Source organism: Lepidochelys olivacea (genome assembly GCF_965140295.1).
Source record: "Lepidochelys olivacea isolate rLepOli2 genome assembly, chromosome: 16".
NCBI lineage: Eukaryota > Metazoa > Chordata > Testudines > Cheloniidae > Lepidochelys > Lepidochelys olivacea.
This window is the reverse complement of record NC_140426.1, coordinates 23,853,441-23,877,338: the sequence shown is the minus strand read 5'-3', so window position 1 is coordinate 23,877,338 and position 23,898 is coordinate 23,853,441. Positions and strand designations below refer to the sequence as shown.

The following is a 23,898-nucleotide window of genomic DNA, read 5'->3' as shown; positions in this document are numbered from 1 at the left end:
GAATTTGGTAGGCCCCTAAGTATAAATTATAGTTGGCACCTGGTTGATACTGAAAAGTATAGTACATCTTTCTCACTTTGTACTTTAGAAATGTGTTATTTATTTAAAATCTGGTAACAGGGACGGCCTTAGGGAAAATGGCACCCTGGGCGAACTTGTATTTTGGCATCCCTGACCCCTGTGGGTGTGGTACCCCCCCATTGTCACTGGCCTCTGTGGGATCCATAGGCTCCCCATCCTCCCCTTTGCCCCTAACCCCTGCCCTGTGCCCCCTTTGCCCCAACCCATGCACCCCCCTCCTACACCCCTAATTTCTGCACTGTGCCCCCTTCACCCCTAATCCCTGCACCTCCCTCCTGTGTCCCTAATCCCTGCACTTTGCTCCTGCACCCCTAACTCTTGCACTCCCCTCCTGCGTCCATGTGGGGAAACAGACCTGGATGCATGGAGCAGCTGGCATTGCTGCTTGCTGCCCCCCTTGAACATTGCTCCTCCATGCACCTCTAGAGGGCTGTGGGGGGGGTGAGGAGGGATGTCAGGGCTCCCTGCGTAAGGGCAGGGTAGGAGAGCAGCAGTTTCTGATGCTCGCCTCAAAGCCCAGGTTGGAAAAGTGATGCTCCTTGCTCCCCCTTCACAGCCCCCAGGGGGCGTGGAGGAATGTTACAGGAGACAAGACCTATCTGTGCATCACTGCTCCCCCAACCCCATGCTCCTATGCAGTTTGATTTTTTTTCCTGGTTTCCAATGAGGAGTTTTAAAACCATGTAAAGCGACTGTGTTTAAATTTAAACATCCTGTTCTGAGCACTCAGTTTTAAGTTTTGAGCCTGAGCTCAAACATATGATTCAGTTTGGTTGAAAAGCTGCAGTCAAATTTTGGAAAAAGTAATACTTTAAATACTGCTAATTTAAATTATTATTAATTTGTGTGTGTCCAGAGTTAAGTTAGTAAATTAAATTTTAACAATAATTATTTACAAAAGAGTAGTGGCAAAGAAGCCCACATCTTTCTCTCATATTTAATGAGAGAAAGAAAGTTGAATAATTTTTTTTAAAAATAGCTTTTAATTCACACACTAGCAGAGGCCTCAACTTTGATATCTTACAATAAGCTCTTCCCATTAAAGTTGGGCACTAGATATAAAGCGTGGACTTTACTGATGTCCAGAATGCTGTTCTTTGAAGGGCTTATATTTTATTTGAACTTTTACAGAGGTAAGAAACTTGTACGTGTAGCCAATCTCTTTCAAAATCTGTATTGTATCTTTTTTCCAGTTTCCATTTGGTCGACGCTTGCCCTGTGATATCTATTGGCATGGGGTATCATTTCATGATAATGACATATTCTCAGGTCAAGTCAACAAGTTTCCAGGTAATTAATCTTGTGCTTGAAGTTAAAGAAATGTTTTTAAACTGTTTTTCATGCTGTTTCTGAATCATTCACCCACCTTATTGGTAATATGCTGGGCAGTTACCACTTGTAACGCTCTGCAAAATAGGAAAGGTTTCATCTTATTTTGATCAAAAGTCTGGTGTTCTCATCCTGATGCAAGTAAATGGCTGATTATCTGTTTCACCATCAAGGAGAGTGTTTGCTGCTTGCGTAGTGATGATTACAGTTGGAATAACAAAGCCTTAAACAAATGGTGCCATCTTTTGTTATCTTGAATCTTCCTTGGACCTTTTGTCTAGATTGTGTTCAGTCTTTTGCACTCTCCTGTTGATAGCTTTCTGCAGTTATCAAATATCTAAATTCTTAGATGCAATCATGATAAGGGGTAGAAGTCGCATAAAGTACACTGGATTTGGATCCTGAGGCTTTGATCAAGTAAAAGGGATGCTAAAATTAACCAGTAATTAAGTAAAGTGAAAGAGCGTTTTGGATGCTTCTGAAAGCCTTCATTAACCAGAAGATAAATATGAAATGAAACCGGGCTTCATGGCTTCTTATGTTGGGAGTGGACCCCAGAGCTCAACTATTGCCCAGATAAAAATCTATCAGATCAAATCATGGTCCAATTGAAATTAATGGCAAATTTCCTATTGTGTTCATCAGTAGATACTTTGATTCACAGTATACCATATTCTTCATTTGTGAGTAGTTTTATATTGAAAAAAGATGTTCAAACTGGATCACTCTGACTCATGTTATTGGGCATGTTTTATGAATCAATAATAATTAGAGATTTAGTTAAGACATGGTATGAATACCAGAATGGGTAACTCAAGCTCTTTATGGATTGAGAGTATAATGGGACACTAAGGAACAGTACATATATAGAACATTAATTCAGAGAAACTTGATCTTTAGGTTGTAATTAAATTAAAATAATTTAAACAATTCTTGTGTGTCTTGTAACACCAGTAAAAATGCTATTTCCTAGAGGATTTGTTTCTACTAAAAAAAAAAATCTATTTTGTATTGAGCTCTGGCTTGTTTCTGGGAAAATCTCAAAGCACAGTTCCTTAAATGGATTTTTTAATATTGAAGAGTTCATGTCAACTCTCATCTTATTATGACTATTCTACTTTTTTAAGATCCATTATTTCTCATTCAATTCCAGCATAGATCCCACTGAATAAGAATTAAGAGCTTAGGTATTGACTTATATAAGTCCTTCACTTCAGATATATTGCTACTGTTAGTATGCTGTGTAAGTAAGAAACCCCATATATAGAACTTTTTGCTCCACTTACTGAGTTTTGTCTGATTGTGAACAAAAATATAGACAAAAGTGGACAATACACCTACACTGGTATAGCTCTGTAGTTTTCTGGTTGTTTAAATCTCATGCCATGTGTATGATATTTACCCTAGCTGTACCCTGCCTCCCATGTGGTGAGCGAGAAGGATGCAGAATTGACAAAAACAGGTTAGCGAGATCCTGAAGTCCCTTCACAAGGCACTTTTAACTCCCAGGAATGTTAATGGAGCCTGATCCCATGATCTGCTAAGCACCTCCTGTGAGGTATTCAACATTTCCAACTCCCATTTACTTCCATGAGATTTGAATTTGGCAGAATTGGGCCATTGAAAGACTAGACCTCACAGTTGTTTTATGTGAAACTGTAATTGTTTAAATAAGGGTTAATAGTTTAGGAAGGAACAATTCTAATTGTCTGAAGCAATTGATGTCTCCTGTTCCTTCTCTGCAACACTGGCAAAATAAGTTAAAAATTCCAGACTGGAGCAAAGAGTCAGTTAATGTTTCGACAAAAATTCTCCTTCCTTTATTCCCATTTATATTTGAGCAACTACCTTAAAGCTTTCCCAAACCATGTGATATGGTGGTAAGTGCAGTATAAATAAATACCCAAGTAAAAAGCTACAAATCACTCAGTATCACTTGTAGCTTCAAATATTTAGTTATCTATTGGAAACAATGGCCAGAGCACATAAACATATGGTAAGTAACAACACACAGGCTTACTTTACTTTGCTGCTCAGAGCAAAGCCTAAGTGAATAATCTTGAACACTTCCAAATACTTCTTTATTTTCTCCAGGCATGACAGAAATGGTGCGTAAAATTACCCTGAGTCGGGCAGTGCGAACAATGCAGGATCTATTTCCTGAAGAGTACAACTTCTATCCCCAGTCATGGATTCTGCCAGAAGAGTTTCCCCTCTTTGTTGCTGAGGTAGATCAATTTTCTCCATACTCTCTGAATAATGCTGCCAGTAAGATATTTGCAAAAAGAAAAGGAGGACTTGTGGCACCTTAGAGACTAGCAAATTTATTTGAGCATAAGCTTTCGTGAGCTACATCATGCATGCATCCAATGAAGTGAGCTGTAGCTCACGAAAGCTTATGCTCAAATAAATTTGTTAGTCTCTAAGGTGCCACAAGTCCTCCTGTTCTTTTTGTGAATACAGACTAACACGGCTGCTACTCTGAAACGAGTAAGATATTTGTGACCATGTCATTCTTCACTTACTTTACTTCCATATTGGTTAGACTGTTTAAAACTACATTTGTATTCCACGGAATCTATCCACCCTTTTCAGTTTGCCTCAGATCAGACATAGTTTAATTGAGCTGCTCTTACTTGTTATGCTCTAGAATTGATATCAAAACAACATTGCTTCCTCCTCACCACCAAAAAGGGTATTTGAATGTTAAACACAGCAGAAATTTAAACTCCTTTCCCCAGCATATTTTACTGAGTTTAGAAAGAGTGAGTAGCAGAATGTTCTGAGACTGGACTCTGTGGAATGTGACATCCCACCAGTGTCATTGTCACTGAAGTCTTTTTAATATATCCTGTGTGTTTTATATGAGTCCTTCCAAGCAGTCTCTCTTAATGTGTTTTGGTGTTTGTATATACTTGCATATTCCTCTGTGTTTAACTGGTGTTTGAAGGATTTGTTTAAATGTTCAAAATGTAATAAAACTGTTTTGGTTTTCATGAAACCCAGAAATTTTTTTTTTGCTTTTGTGTAACGATTTATTGTTTTGTTATTGCTAGTATTTTAAAATATTGTATGTTTTTATTTTAACCTTGTCTGACTCACCCAGTGCATTCTTGCATTCTACAGTATCCTCTGCTTGGAAAAGTGAGCAGGAAAAGGTATAGATTTTATTAGACCTCTATACTCTGTCACTTTTTAATATGATACTTTTTATCAGCAGTCCAGTTAAATTCATGATCATCTTCTAACGTGTACTCTTCCAATGTGCTGGGTCATCTTTCTGACACTTTACTAATGACAGTAAAAATGAGCAAGATTCATATAGTATCCTCAGCTGTCGATGTAAAGCAGATTTGTAAAAGGAGGTGTAAATTACAATCAGATTAGGTATTGCAAGCACTTGAGTGAAGACCATTTGGGAGCAAACTTTCCAAGTAGTACACTGGGTTGTAACTGATTCCTGAGAGCCATGCTGACTCCTAGTTATTATGCACTGATTATTTGGGCAGCGGTGCAAATGCATCATACCGTAGAGCAATTTAGAAGGACAATACCTTTATGCTGTCAGCAGGTGGCACTGCAGATAAACAAATATTGCTCTCTGTGTAAGTGCTCATCAATGTGAAGACTATTTTTGGTTTCCATTCCAAGAAGAGCAGATGTCCAATAAAACATTGCTTGGAGTTTCTGTTGCATGTGTTCTTCCATCTGTGTTTGAGAAAAGTATCATTTTTGTTATCAAACAATATAGTTTATGCTGTAAGAGTTTGTTCTACTTAACAAAATGTTTGCAATGTAAAAAATAAATAAAACTCTGTATCATAAACCATAAATGACTGGGTGGAGCTTGGAGAACATGTCACTTGTAGCTTGGTGAGGCCATTCCCAACAGGAACTCTCCATGCTTTGCTTTTTCAGTTGTTTTAATTGTTGTGGGAATTTAGCGCTGGTGAGGAGTTGTTGGCAGCCCTTGGAGATTGAAGTCTTCTGTTTATCCAGACAAGTACTATACAGAATGGGCAACATCTGCACAACCTTCCCCACATTGTTCTCCCACTGTGCCTTAGCACTGATATGGCAAGATGACCTCCGAGGGTGAGAGGATAATTCAGTGTCATCCATGTTTGTGGCCTTGTGATGTGAGATATTGTCTCTTGGAGCTAGACTCAGACACCAAACAGCTATAAGATTTGTCTGTATTTGAACAGGCCACCTAAAGTTGCTATATCATTACCAATTCCCTGAGCTCTCAGAGTTCCCTGCTTCTTTCTGCTGCGTCCCCACAACGTGCCAAAATAAAATCTTCTGTTACATATTTTAACATTCCTCAGATTCTATGGACAAGACTCTGTGGTCATATTGTGGATGTGTATAAATAACTGGACCAGCCAAGTGGTGTCCATTTTTTCCCATTTCTGTCCTCCCCCAACCCTACTCCCAGTCAGAGAATACTGCAACCACTTCAGTAACATTTTCCCTGATTTAAAAAATAATAATTGGCAAGAGAACTGCCATCTTGACAATTTGGTGCATTTGGGAAATACCAGGAAAATGGCAATTCTCTGAGCATCATTCATATGAAATTGAAATAGTGATAGGTATTTCTAACAATAGTTTTAAAAGTTAACTTTTCAGTCAGTGTATATATAATTGTATATTATATACAGTATATTTAACAGTAAAATATTACACCTACCCTTTGTAATTTGTCAGATGCCCAACCACTTCAAAGAAGGAGTGATATCCTGTTTATTCTGTTACCAAAAGCTCTGCAAAATTTGTCTTGATGCAATAAAGAGTTTCAGAACTTCATCTTCCCACTAGCTTTAAATGGTATTGCTTTTACATAGGCCTCTTACAGTTGCCTGTCTTGGGCATGATGAATAGGCATTTTTTTTTAAATTTTTAATAAGAATCTAATTTTAGACAGTGTAATTTTCAGGCAGAGCATAATATAGGTTGTGTTAATCTGGTTTTCAGATGTTGGAGACCTCATAAGTATGGGCATTCAAGTCTCTGTACAGTCAAATCCAACAGCGTGTTTATTTAATGTTCTTGCCAAATCATCAACTAAAATATTTCCATCAAAGGGAAACCTAAAGAGAAAATGCATAGTTGTCCCAGATTTTCAACCAGGTCTATATCTGGCTTCTCAATTTGTACTCCAATTAATTTTGCCCATAGTTTTTTGTGTGTGTGTTTAGAAAACGTAGACATCTAGCTACCTGACCTGAAGGAGAATATCAAATATGTAGCTCTTCTGTGATCACTTAAAATAACGGATGTGAACTTAATCCCTTTTAGTATTCTAGACTTCACATTTTAGGCAGTGGCATAGTAGTGTTCATTTTCCAAAAATTACCTAATTTCTTTATCTCCAAACTGCATTGATGCTTCCATGAAAGGAATTTTTATTTCACTGAGATTTTGGTTACAAGTGGGACCTTCACTTTGGAGGGGTTTGAAATCTGTAAAGATGATTTCATTTGCTAAGATCCTTGGGTATCTTTAGAGTGTTATCCAAAGAAGTTAAATCAAAACTTATCTGGATTAAGCCAGGGGAACACCGCACACCTCCCCACCCCTGAATAAAATCTGGAATGAGACTCGGAATGAGACTTTGTTCAAAAACAAAAAAATACATTACACTAATCAGTTCGGTTTCTCTGACTCTCAGGTTAATAAACAAAGGTTGAGGTCTGGATTTGCTACATGTTCTATCTGATTCTGGAAAACTCCATGGTCCACTTCTTACGCATTGTCATGAAGTGTGAAATCTCTTGCACTTTCACTTAAGGGAACATGTCTGGTATTAAACTAGAGTAAATTAGTTCTTAGGGAGCAATATTACAGGATGAAAACAGTCAACCCTGATTGTATCAGCTTGCTTTGTTTCATACTTTTAACATTGCCAACAATACAGTATTTTAAGTCTACCCATTATAGGTACTCATTACAGTTTCTTTATATGGACTAGCTTCAGCCCAAAGATATTAACTAGTCTATGGTGTTGAACGGTGCATTTCTTGAGTAAGCCATTTTTCCACCTGGCTTATAAAAAAAACATTTTTTCATCACATCAGACATAGCCGTGGAAGAAAATTTGAAATTCAGCTTGCTTAGCAGATCTGGAAATATCTCAAGGGTATTCACTCTTAGCAGTTTGTCCTGTTAAATAAAATGAAGGATTCTTAGACTTATCTTGGTGTTTCCTTGTTAAGAATCTGTATCAAACAGAATTGGAAGCTAGTGGGCAGATATCATGGTGGTGGTTTATTGCCTGCCAAGAAGACCTATTTTGTGTTCTAGATCTCGTCCTTTTCTGTAAAAATGTATGAACTTTGCTTGAAGTCCAAATTGGATGTCGTCATCCAAGGTTTATTCCTTTACTATACTCTCCACTCCCCTTGGGTTTGTATAAATGGGGAAAATAAGGCATGTCTGAAGATATTAAAATTATGTTTGTTAAAAACACAACTTTGCCCAAGGTGTAGATGAGGTCAGTCATGCTGAAAATGTATTATATGGTCATGGTCAGTCTTAGGCCCCTTCTCTCCTCCCAGTGTTGACCATGACCAGCTAACATGTTTCCAAATACAACATGCCTTAAGTGCAAAGTTGTGTTTAAAATTGTTAGTTAACTCATTTTCCAACATGACTTATTTTCCCAGTCTACACAAACCATGACTGGTCAAAGAAAGTATTTGAAGGCTTCTGCTGGTTATAAAGAAGACCTTCAAGACCAAGAATTCTACTTCCTTGAGGACAGTCAATCTGCTGGAAGATAGATTGATCTATTCCCAGATCATCATCCTCTCTTTACGTCTTGTTCTTGTTGATTGGTGTATGTAAGATATGATGGACTGGAAGGCTTAAGGAGAGCAGTGAGTAGTTTCCAGGACAGGAACAGAGGTTTCACCTCACCTGGAAATATAGGGAAATGCCTTCCTGCTTTATTACTAGTCTTGAAATACAAATGACTAAGAAAAGTATATAGATAAAATCCAGACATCTGTCAGTTTCAATGGATTTACCCAAATGTCTGTGAAAGTTGAAAAATGATGCCCTTTCCGGTGAAAATGGATGAATTGTGGAAGGAGTTCAGTAAAGGGAGGTTGATCTTCATTAATAACACAAATAGGGGCTTTGAATTAGCAACGTTGCTGTAACTAATAATTTTAGCCTTGGGTTCTGAATTTCCTTTGATGGGCTACCCTGACTGTGTGTGTGGGATTCCTTTCTCATTCTTGCATTTTTCATTCTCTCCCTGATATTTTCTGTAACCAGCTTTGTCTTAAATGTAACAAATCTTCTAATAAACCAACTCTGCCATTTTTTTATGAGGCTGAGTGTGCTGCATCTCTCCTGAGCCAGCATGGATTGAAGTGTGATTCATCTGTGTTTTGTCCAGACAGACTTTAGTCTGAGACACTGCTCGCTTTTTCTTTGGTCAGAGAAATGAGTTACTGTCATGTCTGATGTTGGAGCATACAGGATGGAAGCTCTTTGCTTGAGCCCTTTGAAGATAACAGTTTTGGAGCACTTGGTTTATTAGTGCTGATACAAAATATTGGCCTCTGTCTGAAGGAAACAGGTGTTTTGTTCTGAACTTGAATAGCGGTTGAAATGATGTTTAAAATACAATATTGCACAAGCAGGTTGCCACCGTATCCTCAATATAGTGGTTCCCAAAAGCACTTTCCTCTTTAATAGAGAGCCTGTGCAGCAGAACAGGAAAAAGCCTGAGGCAGGAGCAGCCCGAAATGGGGAATGGGAGACAGACAGATTGTCTCTGTCCTTCTAATGGCACAAAAGTGTGTGTGTGTGTGTGTGTGTGTGTAAAAAATTATAGCAGGGAGTTTAATGTATAAGCCTAACCAAATACCCCTTTTGTGACATTAACTTTCTAATAGTGAATAAAAAACTGGAATATTATTATGGAAAGATCTATTCTGTAGTTTAACATAATTGAGAAGACAGTTATTCCCTTGTGGATAAAAGCATTAGAGGCCAAATTCTGCTTTCCTTATTCTCCCATCCCAACTAGTCCCATTGATCTAATTGGACTTGGCCTTATGTAGAAAACATGGGAAAATATCTGCTGTCCATTGCCTCCCTATCCCTTGAAGTGACCACCTATTCTGATAAAGGACCTTTCATTCCATTAAGATTAATTGTCCCTGAGAAAATCCCTAGTTTAAATAATTAGATTTGAATTCACACAATAGTGAAGAGGAAGAGTGGTGTGGTTCCCAATAAAGTAAATGAGTCACATGGGAAAAACTTCTGCACTATCCCCTGAAAATCTGAGGGCTGGTATAAGAGAACTAAGTAGTGTGGATGGATTAGCTAATGAAGCCACTAGAAAAAGACAGTCACTCCTGAAATTCCATGACTTTCCTAGTGATAGCCAGCCTTCTGCTATGTCCCAATTTTTCTTTCCCTCTGCAGTACCAGGACTGCTTGTGGAAATCGATCGACTTTGCTGGTGTCTCAGGATACCAGCTAAGGAAGAAAAATAATCTCAGAGCAGTGCCAGAGAGAGGGCAGGCTACTGCTGTGAACACATGTAAAACAACAGCACCAGCCACTTCCTACGTATTGCTAGATTAGTTTAGTTTGGCAATTTAATTCTGCCTCTTTCATTTTCTTTTTTTGTTTTTGTTTTTATTTGGTGATGTATGAATTCAAGAAAAGAACAGAATGTACTAAGACTATTCCTGGTATTCAAGAAACTAGTGTAGCTTCCACCTGCTTTGGAGAGAGAAGATTGTTTGTTTTTAAAAAGTCTCTTGAAGACTTGAACCACTGGATCTCCTGTGTAGTAGACAGCGTAGCCCGCCGCAATACATCCTGTGCTTACCTTGGCTGCCCCTGGTTGTTTGGGGCTCCTTTGTCTGCATTGTTCTGAATTTCATGGTCTCCTGCCTATCGTTCTCTTTCCATGGGATCTTGGATTTTGTAAGGTGGTGGTGGTTGTTTTTTAACTGGAAAACACAGAATGTGCCTTAACACTTTTAAAATGTAAAATATTTGTGAATTAAGGCTCATGAAAGTGGCTGGAAAACCAGCCCTGTGGACTGTAGCACTATCGTAGATCATATGTGGCATTGACAGAAGCAGTGCAAGCTTTCTCACATTGGCTCTGTCACTGAACCTTAACCCTAAACTTCAGGAACCACCTTTTAAAGGGTGAGAGAATAGTTCAGTCTCACTCAATCCTTGGCCTTTCTGCTGAGACTGTCAACAAGGTTGCCAATTAGAGCCAGCTCCTGGTAGTTTTATACCATTCTTGAGATGTACAGTAAGGATTGACTTATGAGGAGAGGCTGAGGGAGCTGGGATTGTTTAGCCTGCAGAAGAGAAGAATGAGGGGGGATTTGATAGCTGCTTTCAACTACCTGAAAGGGGGTTCCAAAGAGGATGGCTCTAGACTGTTCTCAATGGTAGCAGATGACAGAACGAGGAGTAATGGTCTCAAGTTGCAGTGGGGGAGGTTTAGATTGGATATTAGGAAAAACTTTTTCACTAAGAGGGTGGTGAAACACTGGAATGTGTTACCTAGGGAGGTGGTAGAATCTCCTTCCTTAGAGGTTTTTAAGGTCAGGCTTGACAAAGCCCTGGCTGGGATGATTTAACTGGGAATTGGTCCTGCTTCGAGTAGGGGGTTGGACTAGATGACCTTCAGGGGTCCCTTCCAACCCTGATATTCTATGATTCTATGATCCAACCGTTAAGTACATTTACAATCCCAAACAACCATAATAGTAACAGCCATTGGGCATCACTGACATTGGCTAGATTTGAATTCCTTATGTACATGAGAGAGATTCCCGAGTCCTCCAGTTCCCAAGTAGTTTGATTTATCCTTGGCATGCCCATGAATTCTGTAGCATGTCAACTTCACTAACTTAAAAATATATCTGTGCTCTTTCCTTTCCTTGTAACATGTTGTAAAGCATGCTATATTTTTGAATGCTTTTTATTTTAGATTGCTCTGAAGCTTTCCTGCCCCTCTATCACAATTTCTGTTGTCCTTCTTGAGACCTGACAGTCTCTCTAGTTTGATTTTATTGCGCTGTACGGTGAAAATAAAACTTAGGTAGTAGGAGTTATTGATGCATCATGAGGGATCTGTATATCCAGCTGTATTGTCAGGTCCTCCCAGTGACCTAGTTACTACTTTTCTGGTTTGTCCTCTTAAATAAAAAGTTGAAGTTCATGAGGTTTTATTTTTTCTTAGGAATGTAATAATGTAGGCAATTGTTGATGTCATGATTGTTCGAAGGTAAAAATAATTTAATTATATTGTCTTTGAAAGAATTGACAGAAGAGGTGCAGTTTACAAATAGGCAGATCTTAAGCCCAGCGATTAGTTATCAGTATCCTGTTAAATTCTGATTCTTTGCATCCAATTAGGAATGTTGTTAGCCTCCAAACACTACTTACTAAATGAATGTATCAACTAACATGTGGTGTTCAAAGGCCAACTAGAATTAAAAATAATTATATTTTGTCCTGCCAAAATACCGCAATCTCTTCTAAGAGGGATGGTCTGATTTTCTTATGGATGAGATCACTGGTTCTTTAGGAAAGAAAAACTGGCCAGGATGTTTTTTCGCTCCTGGGTGGAACTCATGCTGACATGTAAAAAGACATTTATTGATGCTGGTCCAAGAAGTTATTACAGTAGTTACCATAGAAGTCTGTGTTTACCATCTTCTGTTATTACCGCCAGCACTGTTAATGCAACCAAAGTTAAAAGCCTGCTGATACTGATGTCTGGAAATTTCAGAGGACCAGGCAAAAACTCCAAATCTATATGCCTTCGAACTTTGGGGGCATTTGGGTCCAGATCTGAACTTTGTAACTCCCATTCACAGTCATTACTGCTGTTCTACACTTGTGTGTAAATGGAAGCTTTCTGCTGCATAACTGACCTGCTCTTTCTACCTGCTTCATTTATGCTTTTGAGCATTATAGGTCACCTCTGGAGTTTGGTAGGGGGTTTTGGGTTCTGACAAGACCACAGCTAATGGTAGCAGAGATAGGATATCACAGGGTGACTGGACTTTTTAAAGGGAAAAGGGGCCTCAGCCCACCTGTGACAAGATCAGCTCACCTCCTCAGGTGGTTAAAAATAAATGAAGAGGCCAGGGCCGAGAATATAAGGGAGGAAGGGACAGCCTTCCTGGAGCGGTCCCTAGAGAGAGGCTCCCACTCAAGCTCCTAATTCTCCAGTTAGGAGGGCTGGGAGTGGCAGTATGCCAGAAGCATGGGGAACTGCAGCTGACTGAAGAAAAGTAGCTGTAGGTGAGTGCTGCAAGGAATAAAGGGACAGTTTGAACGAACTGAATCCAGTACAGGGAAGCAGGACTGGGGGCTCCTGTATCAAGGAGAGAGAACTATTGGACCTGTGGAACCTTGGATGAAGCTGGCATGAAGTATTAATATGTGTCTGAGGTAATTACATTGATCCCTCTCCAGAAGGGGAATGTTTTAGAATGCTGTGGACTGGGTGAGTTATTGCGAAGCCCCATGAGAGAGGGAAACTGAGACAGGGTGCTGCAGAGCCACCCAGCCATGAGGGGGCTTTTGGGAAGTGGCTGACCATATTACATAGGGATTTGGGGTTACCAAGAGTCTAGGATACAGATTCTGTATTACAGAGTTAAACATTTCCCTGGCATGATGGCTTGCATTACGTATCATGGAGGCCTAAGTATCAGTCAAACAAGTGTCAGAAGTAATCAAGACTCATATGCCTACTCTGTACCGTAAGCAGAAAGGACATTGCTACACTGGAAGGAATCTGAAAAGAGGCCTCCTGTCTACGAGCAATGCTCTTATGCCATGTCTACAAAGGGACCCTCTGGAAGTCAATGTGCATAAATTAAAGCATGTTAATCCCCATGTGGATGGTCTCAATCAAGAGCAAAGTGGCCTTCGTTTGCTGTAACTTAATCCTCCTTGGATGAGAGCATCCACATGGGGAGTGGGAGTGACAGGGCAGTTAATGCTCTTTATATGCATTCTCATGTCACACCTTGATTCAGCTTAATTTTCCTGAGTGTCCCCATGTAGACATGGCCTTAGTAAGCACTACAAAGTCAATTTTCTTTCATCAACAGAGACCTCTTTTGTAGGAAGGTGCTGTGAGCCATGGTACCAAAATGAACGGAAAGTATGTGCTTTATAAGGTCCATCTTAGTCCTATTTTCCTACCCTTCGCTCTCTGCCTCAGTGACTAGCTGCTTTCCATTTGTGTGCACATTAGGGGATGAAATATGGTAGAATGGAGTATTTCTTACCCAGTAATTTCTCTTCTAGTAATGGCATCTCCCTCTACCCACCCCAGTCCAACCCACACTGGTTATCAAGTCAATAGCCAATATGCATTTCTGCAAAGAAAACGTTTTGGAATATACATTATTGCCCAGTAACAATAAAAAACACTTGACTCAATTCTTGAGAAATCCACAGTATGAAAATGCAAATTAAGAGGATTTATCTAGGCACATAAAGTTATCTGTAAAACAACTAACAATTATTTTGTGTGATGGTTTCCCTGAACAGATTTTTCACATTTATATCTGTTTGTTTAATGCATCCGATGAAGTGAGCTGTAGCTCACAAAAGCTTATGCTCTAATATATTGGTTAGTCTCTAAGGTGCCACAAGTACTCCTTTTCCTTTTACGGATACACGGCTGCTACTCTGAAACCTGTCTTTAATGTTTTCGTTTCAAATAACTAATTGTTGTTTACTCAGTTGTCCACTAGGGGGCAATACATGTCATGCAAAACTAATACAATAGAGGAGAACTAACACAGGCAAATTGAAAATCTCAGAAGTGTGCTAAATTGGAAAGGATACAAGACTAGGCGTGTCATGCATTTCAGATTCAACCAAAGGTTTAGCTACAATATTCAATACCATCAAACTCTCTTGGCTAACTTTTCTCACTTGCTTATTTCACACTGTGTGTGTAGACAAATTGTAATCCACTAGGAACAGATTTCTCTAATGTGACGTAAAACCACTTCTAGAAGTTGCTGTGATCATGGTGGACAGAAATTTTTGCTCCTTTTGATCAGAAAATTAGTAGTTGAGCTCCAGGCCTGAATATGGCATTGGTGTAATTTACAGGAAATATTCAGTTACAAACTGAAGAGCAGTGGCCACTAGAGGCATATGTAGAATATGCTATTCAATGGGGAAAAATATTTTTGTTGTGATACATTGTATTGTTAGTATGCCCTAGCTTCACTAACGCAACCTATCTCTTTGATGAAAACTACACATTGATGGAAAATGAACATTTCTCATTTCTTGACAGATCTGGTTCCATCAGAGTTGTGCTTGCCACACATCTAACGGGGTGTGTATGTCTGGAGGGGGTGCTGATTTCAAGGCCCAAGAGTTTGTGTGCAGTAATCCCATGGATTTGCCATAAACTGCATGTCAAACAACAGAAGAGATTTAGTCCTGCAGGACTAGAGGAGGAAGGGAGGATAGGGAAATAGGACCTGACCTGATGTATATTTGGGTTGCTTGGGTAGGGGTCCTGTAATTCATGAAGAAGAAAGAGAGAGATAGGGAGAGGCCTACTGATGTAGATGTGTGTATTCCACTCTGCATGACCCTGGAGCATCCACAATAAACCTCACACTAACACAGTGATCTGTGTCTAGTGAGATGGGTCCCTCCTGAGCCAATTTACATCCTTGCCAGCCAGTCTGAACTATCCCTGTTTCTTGATCTATATCCATTTCAGTTTAAAACTGAGTATAATTTTCAATATTTACCTCTTAAAGTTGAATTTCCCACACTTGAGGAATTTGCGTTTCAGGAAAACAAAACCAATTGCACATGCCTGCAACCCTGCCATGTTATTAAAGACCTGAACTAAGGTATGAGTTAGTGTCTCTGGAAATGAATGGGGCAATTTACACCTCAGAACTTTTGTTTCACTCTCTCTGCAAAATCAGGCTACTGTTTCTGCATCTCTTCCACTTGTTTCATGTTTTGAAGGTTTTCTTTGCACCCATGACAACTAGATACTTTTGACTGGAAGTTGAAATTGGAGAAAAATTCAGAGATCTGTTTGTCCCCCCAGTTAGCCTGGAAATGTTGCTTTAAGAAAACGTCTTAGACTGGTGGAAATGAGTGGACTTCCTTGTAATGCTTACAAGGGAAGATAATTGGAGTTAGCCTTTCTTACGGCACTGAATGTTCTTTCATTGTTCATTCCCTTTTTACGTGCTCACAAAGGTGCATCTACACTTATGGTGCTGTGTAGAGTACAGACCCAGCATGCCCAGCTAGTGTGGGGTTAAATAACGGTGCAGACAGTAAGGCCAGCTTAGGCAAATAGAGTCGAGTTCCTACATGCCTGAACCCCCAAGATATATACTCTACACAGTTCTCTGCATGGCCAAGCTATGCCTCCCACATCTACACAGCTGTTTTAACATTGTAGTGTCCTGCTGCCAGAGCCTTTCCTCGCTGCAATTAAAGGCTCTGGGAGCTCCTTGATGATGGTCCTTTCCCCACTGCCTTCTCCCTGCTGGAACCTTTCCTCACCCCCCAGTGAAAGGCTCCGGCAGCTGGAGCCTGTCCCTGTGGCAGTAGCTACATGTGTAGTGGCTGTACTCTACACACCACCATAAGTGTAGACATAGCCTTACCGTGAGGGTGCAAGTACGTGGCAGAAACTTCAAGTGCATGTCTCTTGAATAAAACCTTAGTTTGCAAAAGCTTCATTAAGTAAAAGGCACCACAAACATTTGTGCTATTCATGTTGATGTTAAGGTCTGGATTTGGTTAACTGGTGTAAAGAGCATCTTCTAAGGGCTTGTCTACATGTGGAGTAAGCTAGGATGTGAATTTCAAGTGCATTAGCTATTCCCTTTGTGCAGTTTAAGCTAGGCTGCACAAAGGCAGTCTTGATGCAGAGTAAGAGTGTTCACATCAGGAGTTAGTGCGGGGAAGCTAGTATGCACCAGCTACTTCAAGCTCTTTCCCCATATAGACAAGCCCTTAGTTTATTCCATACCGTTGTGACTGGGACATAGTGAAAAGTGAACTTCAGATTGGAAGATTTACTGTTGGGAAGATGCAGGCAGCTATTTTGTCATAGCTGGATAGTGGTAGATGCAGTGTCTTCAGGACAGGGCCGCCATCCTTTAAGGTTTAGGCTATTATTTCAAACCATTTTAGAGAGCATTAATCACAAATGAATAACAGGGTCATGTCAAGTTACTGCTCTATCTTCCCCCTCCTCGGTGGTGTTTGCCTAAATTTAAACTTGAAAAAATAAGGCTGCTTTTTTCCAGGTTTCATGATTTTTGTTAAGAAAGTGTTCAGAAGGCTTAGTCTCACAACTCCATTTACGTTAGTGAGTCGTTCTGCATCCTCACTGGCTGAGGACATCAAGAACAAGAAATGTTTCAGGCTGTATATTTTCACACTACATTAAAAGGAGGTTCCTGGGACCATTTACAGGTTGGGATGCTATATAAACTGCAACTCCTTCTCATTGGTAACTCCTCTCCCACTTTTTTTGAGCTGATTTTTGTGTTCTTGTCAACACCACTGTGTATTTTCCACTCTTACTTGGATGATGTTTACTTCTGTAATGCTGTGTATTTTACCTATACATGGAATTTCCTTTCACCTGTTGTTGTAGCATTAAAGCTTTTCCTTCAGAAATAAGCAAGGTGTTTTCCTTGTATTCATGTCCTTCTTTGATCTAATCATCCTTCTTTCCTTCTAGGTTCGCATGATGAAAGAGAGCGATCCACCCTGGAAGCCCACTTTCATTGTGAAACCTGATGGCGGGTGTCAAGGGGATGGAATCTACCTCATTAAAGACCCCAGCGACATTAGACTGGCAGGAAACCTACAGAGCCGGCCAGTTGTAGTCCAGGAATATATCAGCAAACCGCTGCTGATTGACAAACTGAAATTTGATATTCGTCTATATGTCTTACTGAAATCTTTAGAACCATTAGAGATTTATATAGCTAAAGATGGACTCTCTAGATTTTGTACAGAGCCCTATCGAGAACCCACCCTGAAAAACTTGCACCAGGTATTTATGCACTTAACCAACTATTCACTGAATATTCACAGCGGGAACTTCATCCATTCGGACAATGTAAACACCGGCAGCAAAAGGACTTTTTCAAGCGTCCTCTACAGACTGTCTTCCAAAGGGGTTGACATCAAGAAACTGTGGTCGGATATAATTTCATTGGTGATTAAGACTGTTCTTGCACTGACTCCAGAGCTGAAAGTTTATTACCAATCTGATATACCAGCTGGAAAGCCTGGGCCAACTTGCTTCCAGGTAGGTGAGGAATTTTTATGTAAGGGGTGCACTCCCATGTAATATAACCTCATCATTGCTATAGCCATTCCTGTAACAATATTGGAGGGATGGTATTTTTTTATGCATAGATTAAGCTTGTATGTTTAATTCTTTTTCTACAAGTTTTCTCTCGAATTCTGTTTGTTGATCACTAGTGGGGATAGTAGTTGAAAATTGGGCAATGTCCTGTGCAAGTTCACAATTTATATTCTCTTCACCACATTTTTTGGCTTGCAGACCCTCATCAGTGTCCCTGAAGCCACCTTCCCACCGCCCTTAAAAACACCCTCATCGTTTCTGTGGGGTTTCAGTCACATTCAAACACTCCTCTTTGAAGCTTCCAGATGGCAATGTTGAAAACTCCAAATCATAATAATCATAGATGCTCAGATAGTGATGAATGTAGTATGAACAGCATGAGGAAGGTCACCACTGGCAGTACATAAGGGAAATGCTGAGCACTTAGCACATTTCCAAATCCCCTACCCTCCCTCTCATTCCCTTTTACCTCTGCCTTCCAAATGTTGACATCTGGATGGCCATCTGTATTCTCCACATAAAAGACCAGTTCAGATTATTGCCACTTTGATAAGTTAGGTGGTCTGTCACATTGTGATTTCTAACTGGCCCAGTCAGTTTAAATGGTTTATGTGTTCTATGAACCAACTCGCTAAACCAGGAAAAATTTCCTCCATCCATGTAGGATTTTTGCTGGCTTCTTTTTGTAAGAGAGGACTGGAAGAAAGATGAGTCTTGAAATGTCCAGCATCACAAATGACCTTTGCAGAACTGTAATTTGGGCAGGTCTCACCAGAAAACCATGACAGGCTATGATTATATTAACAAACTCTATCATTAAAGTGGAGATGACCTCTGAAGCAGCAATTTACCAATTAGTGTCTAATTCCACAATAAAATGCTCTACTGATAACTACACTTCAGACATTTTTTATTTCCCTCCCCACAACAAAGAGCCTGTAGGTATTGGCAAATCTGTATTCTGGTCACACAGAACAACTAGATGAGTCCACAGTAAATTTGTTTCCTCTGCAGGAGAGTGGCAGGTTTTCACCTACCTTAATGGTCTCTATAGTGTGCTAGCAGCCTCAGGAAGGGAGAAGTCCATGTTGCGGTGTGCTGTACAAACCACCAGATTATCTGAGGAAAAAACTGTCACAGTAAAAGAGCTTTTGTGAAATCAGACTTTGGTTTTTTGTCTAAGGAATGGCAGGTTGAGTGTAGAGCTAAGATACTGGAATGAATTGGAGAAATTGGAGGCAAGGATGGTCACTTTTCTTTAAACAAGATCGGAACAAATCTCACAATTGCATTAACAGGCTGAAGGCAAGCAGGTAGTGTCTTCAGCAGGACTTTTGCAAAGGCTGAGCAGACACTGTGTTTTGGTGTGCTACAGAGAAGACTCAGAGGGCTCAGCAAGGAAAGATGACCACACCAAGGAAATCCTGGTACAACTTAAGTCCCCATTGCACTAAATGCCATACAAACACATAGGAAGAGACAGTCCCTGTCCCAAAGAGTTTACAGTCTAAACAGACAAGACAGATAAAGTGCAGGAGAAGGGAAATATTAGCTTTGTTGTATAGGTGGGGAAGTGAGACATGAAGAACTTAAGTGATTTGCCTAAAGCCATGCAGGATGGCTGTGGCAGAACTAAGAACTTAACCCAGATCTCCTGAATCCCACTCAAATTCCTTAGCCAGTCCCATCATTCCACTTCTTATTACAGCATGATGTCATAACAGCCTGTTCATGAAGGAAGGGGTTTAAAAAGATCATTAATAAAATGTTCTGTGGGAATGGGATTCTGCGTGTCCCTACTCTGGGTAAGTGCTTCCCCAATGATGGGGGGAAAACAAAGAATTTAGATAATCATGTTGAGCTCTCCAGCTCCATGGATGGGAGAGAAGTTTCTTTAGTTAGATGGATAACTTGACTACATAATGTTATGTGCAATTCTCTAAAAGAAATCACAGCGAGTAAAAGTAATGTTGTGTTGCGTTATGCACAGATTTTAGGATTTGACATTCTCCTAATGAAAAATTTGAAGCCTGTGTTACTTGAAGTAAATGCAAACCCCAGCATGAGAATAGAACATGAGCAAGAGGTAAGACCTTCCAGCCTGACATGATATTAGAATGTAATTGTTTGGGGGTTGGTTTTTTTGGTCTTTTTGTGTTTTTGAAAGATGGAAGCTGTTGGCTAATATGAAACCTGTAAGGCTTTTTGTAATATTTGGCTTTGCAATCATTGCTAATCTGATACTCTTGAAACATGACTTATTGGAATTTTGAAAGCTCTCCATCATCTTTGTCAGAAATGTACTTATTCCACATCCTGGCAGTTGAGTTAATTATATTTGGGTGAATATTAACCATTTTTCATGTTTGTGTATATAAATGGTAACATTGACGGCAATGATCTTTTTTTCAATGTATTTAGGTGACTTGACTAAAATTTCCATAGTGTCATTTTGTATATGTTAACAGATAATTTTTATTCTTTACTGAAGACTTCTATGCTCTGTCATTGTATATTTATGATCTAAGGGATATGAATAAGACTTGAGCAGCTACGTAATAAATAGCAGCAGTTCTACACTGAACAATTGTATCCTTTGCAAATTAAAGCTTTCTCCAGGAGTGTTTGAAAATGTCCCGAGCCCCGTTGATGAAGAAATAAAAGTAGCTGTCATCAGAGATACCCTTCGCCTAATGGACCCGCACAAAAAGAAGAGAAAAGATAATCAGTAAGTTTACTGACTTGACTTCTGTTTGTCAGTAGTGCCTACCAATAATCCTAAAAGTAATGCTCAAAAGCTTTTGGGTTTTAAAACCTTGCTTTCAGAGTTGTTCATGCTTTTCTAAAGAACTATAGTGTGATCTAGTGAGATCAGATCTAACTACCTGTGCATAGCTCCTTATTGCATACTCATCCTAGTAGTTTTTGAGCACTTTTATTCTAATAAATTGATCCATCATTAGTGCCAGTGATCTACTAATCCATAAATTTTGGTTCCCAAGCATCATTTTTGACTCACAAAGTCAGGAAATGCAGATTTGTATATACATTTGCTTTGAAAGTCACACAATGCTCTGTTGAGGAATGACTTTTCCCCATCTGAGCTGAAATAGGTAGAAATTGCATGTAAAAATTGTTTCCTTATTCTGTGACAATAAACATAATCATTCTAAAGCACAATAGTCAGTCAGTAACTAGTAATACTTACTACTGTATTTTAAAGTTGGAGCTGATCTGGGAATGAGACTTACATTGGAGGAACAGTAAAACAGCCTGCACAGAAGTGGCAGTGGTGGGACAAGATTAAGAAGAGAAAGCAGAAATGCTTTCTGTTTTAATGAAACACCTTGTTTTTAAGCAATCTCTTGGAGCCAAGAAAGGGGAAAATGGTGTTTCACTAAGGAACCTTTGCCTATTGGTCTGTCTCTACTCTAAAATGTCTACCTTTCTCCTCTTGTCACTTAGCAGAAAGCTTAAATTGGTTATTCATATTCTATGATGAGTTCAAGGACAATTTTGCTATCCTTGTGCTGAAAGAAAGAGCAGGAAAAGTAGAATTGTGTATATGTGTGGGGGGAGGGGTTCATATACAGTTGGAAAGTTTTATCTTCTGCTTGCTAAGGAGCATGCAATCAAGGCATGATTTTTGACAAAATCAGCTATTTTTTTTCAAATGTAGTGTTTTTTACATTTATTTGTTGTAGCAGCCAGTATATATGCTGACTGATTACCTAGCAATCTTTCTCTGATCTTAACTATATTTAATTTTAACCCTTAGTAAGAGTACTTCAACACTGAGATCTGCAAAGTGGATCTTATTTTCTATTCCTGTAATTAAGCTATGCCTCCTTTATATTTATTCAGCCATTATCCCATGCATTCATTAACTATATTTAAGTATGGGATGCAAGGTGCAGCATATGGTTACAAATAAGGAAGTTAGTGAAGCACTCCAGTATGTGCTTGGAATACTCACCCATTGAGCATCTTTTATGGCACATTTTCACTGCAAAATAATTTATAATAGGATTATCCTGTGATGAGATAAACCACTGTCTCATCACAGCGTGAATTCATCAGTGACATAGCTTTTCTCAAGATAATCTGGTTACAGATGATCTTGTTACTGGGTATCTTGGTATCATCAGCACAAGACAGTCTTGTTCAGTGCTTCTCAGGGAGGTCTTTGCCATGTCTGAGCTGAGTTCTTAGTATGTGTTATATTTTTGTCTGAATGGATAGCAATTCAGGTGCAACAGCTCTCCTTGCATCAAGATACGATTTATCCCTCCTCTTTGTAAATACCGTCTCTTGTACTGACGAAGGCATGCTCCTGCCAGAGTGCCTCTTCCAGGAGGATTCACTCAAGGGTTGACTGTCACTGAAAATGTGCAACAAGGGTTAATTTTGTTTAAAGTCTACAAAAGCTTTTGGAGTCATGTGCTAGTATGTCCGGAAAATAGTCAGTTGCCTAGTGGGGAATGGGTAGTCAATCAAAGGTGGAGCAGAATTGTACTCAAAACATTCAGGGGACTTTAAGGTGGTTGACTGGATGTAGATTCTGGTGGGGGCTGTGGGCCATAGTGCAAACTTCACTATATACAAAGGTCAAGGGCTTGATTCTGATACCCTTTACCAATTTTATACTAGTGTAACAATATTATATGATTCTGATACCCTTTACCAACAATTATACTAGTGTAACAATAAAGTGCAGAACTTTAGCGTGATAGGACTCAAGCACCAAATACCTCTGGGTTGTTTTCTTAGAAAATGTTTTATAGCGTTTTCATTTTGTGACTCTCCTCTCTCACCCATTTCAGCTGGATTTCAGTGAGTGCTAAAATGTGCCTGTTTCCCCTTTCCACACAAATTCCTTCTTTGTAAGGGTCCAGCTTAAAGATTATAGCTAAATAACCAGCTAAAGACACAGAGGACTAAGCAAAATATTATATGTATCGATTGCAATATTATTGTTATTCCAGTTCTTATTGGTTGCATGGTTAGAACTGAATCAGGCCCATTAAGACCAGTAAAATAACATAAAGAAGTCATGTTTTGAAAACCAACCATGCATCAATCATCCTCCAGTTTATTTTTAGTGATAAGTTGTTAATGGACATTGATTTAAATAAAATTTGGCAGTGTATGTAACACTCAGTTTGAACACATGGGAAAAAATTTAGAAAAAAATCGCAAGCTGCAAATGAATGTCATCTTAGACAGGTGACTATTCTGCTTTGGGGATGGATTTGATTTCCCTCTAATTATCTCCTAGATTAAAATAAATGAAGCATCAAAATGAAAGTGAGTTTTAGAAATCATCCAAAAATACTTCATTATCAGGCAAAATTAATAGGTCATATATATTCTGTAGTTTAATTTTTTCTTTAGTTTTTACTCTTTATGGAGCTTTGATTTTTTTTCCCCTGTGAAGTGATATATTACATTGAAAGTGCGAGTTAAGCAAAATCAAAGCAGTGCATTTATTATGCTGTACATCTGATTATCTCCAGCAACAGTCAGAGCCTTCAGGTCCACTAAGAGCCAATAATTATTTTGGCAATGCCAATAAGAAGTCATTGAAAATTTACAGTGATACAGATCAGCTCAATGAGGACCACTAAATGCATCTGTGGACTATATTTGCTATGTGTACTGAATTTGGCATTTGATTAGCATTATAGCCCTTTACAGTGTTTGCCCTGACCCTGCAAATACTTGTACATCTGCATAATTTTTATGTCTCAAAGTAGCCCAATTGATTTCAATGGGACCACTCGTACTTACAATTAAGTGTATGCATAAGTGTTTGTTTGCATGATCGGGAGCTCTGTAGCACACTGAATAATAGAGAAATAGAGTTCTTTTAGTGTAGTATTGAGAGTGGTCCTGTGCTGCCCAATGATGTGAGGTACACAGACGCAAAACAGAGTGGAAGGGAAAAGCAGAACCAACATGGCATTCTCCCTTTCTTCCCCCAAGCCCATGGAAGCCCTTCTTTCTTATCAAAACAATGTTGATGGGCTGAGTATTTTTGAAGTATGTCCTGAGCTGGAAAGGAGGCATGAGAT

General features: G+C 39.3%; 1 protein-coding gene across 4 annotated transcripts in view; it reads left to right on the top strand.

Annotated features, from left to right (window-relative positions):
- Positions 1-23,898, top strand: part of TTLL11 (tubulin tyrosine ligase like 11) — a 114,255-nt gene that overhangs the window by 18,774 nt on the left and 71,583 nt on the right. For 2 of the 4 annotated variants that reach the window (XM_084650252.1, XM_084650250.1), the window contains exons 2-6: positions 1,275-1,371; positions 3,505-3,638; positions 17,189-17,764; positions 19,815-19,910; positions 20,434-20,552. In XM_084650252.1, coding sequence (XP_084506378.1) covers positions 1,275-1,371; positions 3,505-3,638; positions 17,189-17,764; positions 19,815-19,910; positions 20,434-20,552 — 1,022 coding nt within the window. Of the gene's footprint in view, positions 1-1,274; positions 1,372-3,504; positions 3,639-17,188; positions 17,765-19,814; positions 19,911-20,433; positions 20,553-23,898 lie in introns of those variants that run through there. The other 2 variants (XM_084650253.1, XM_084650251.1) reach the window with 2 other exon arrangements.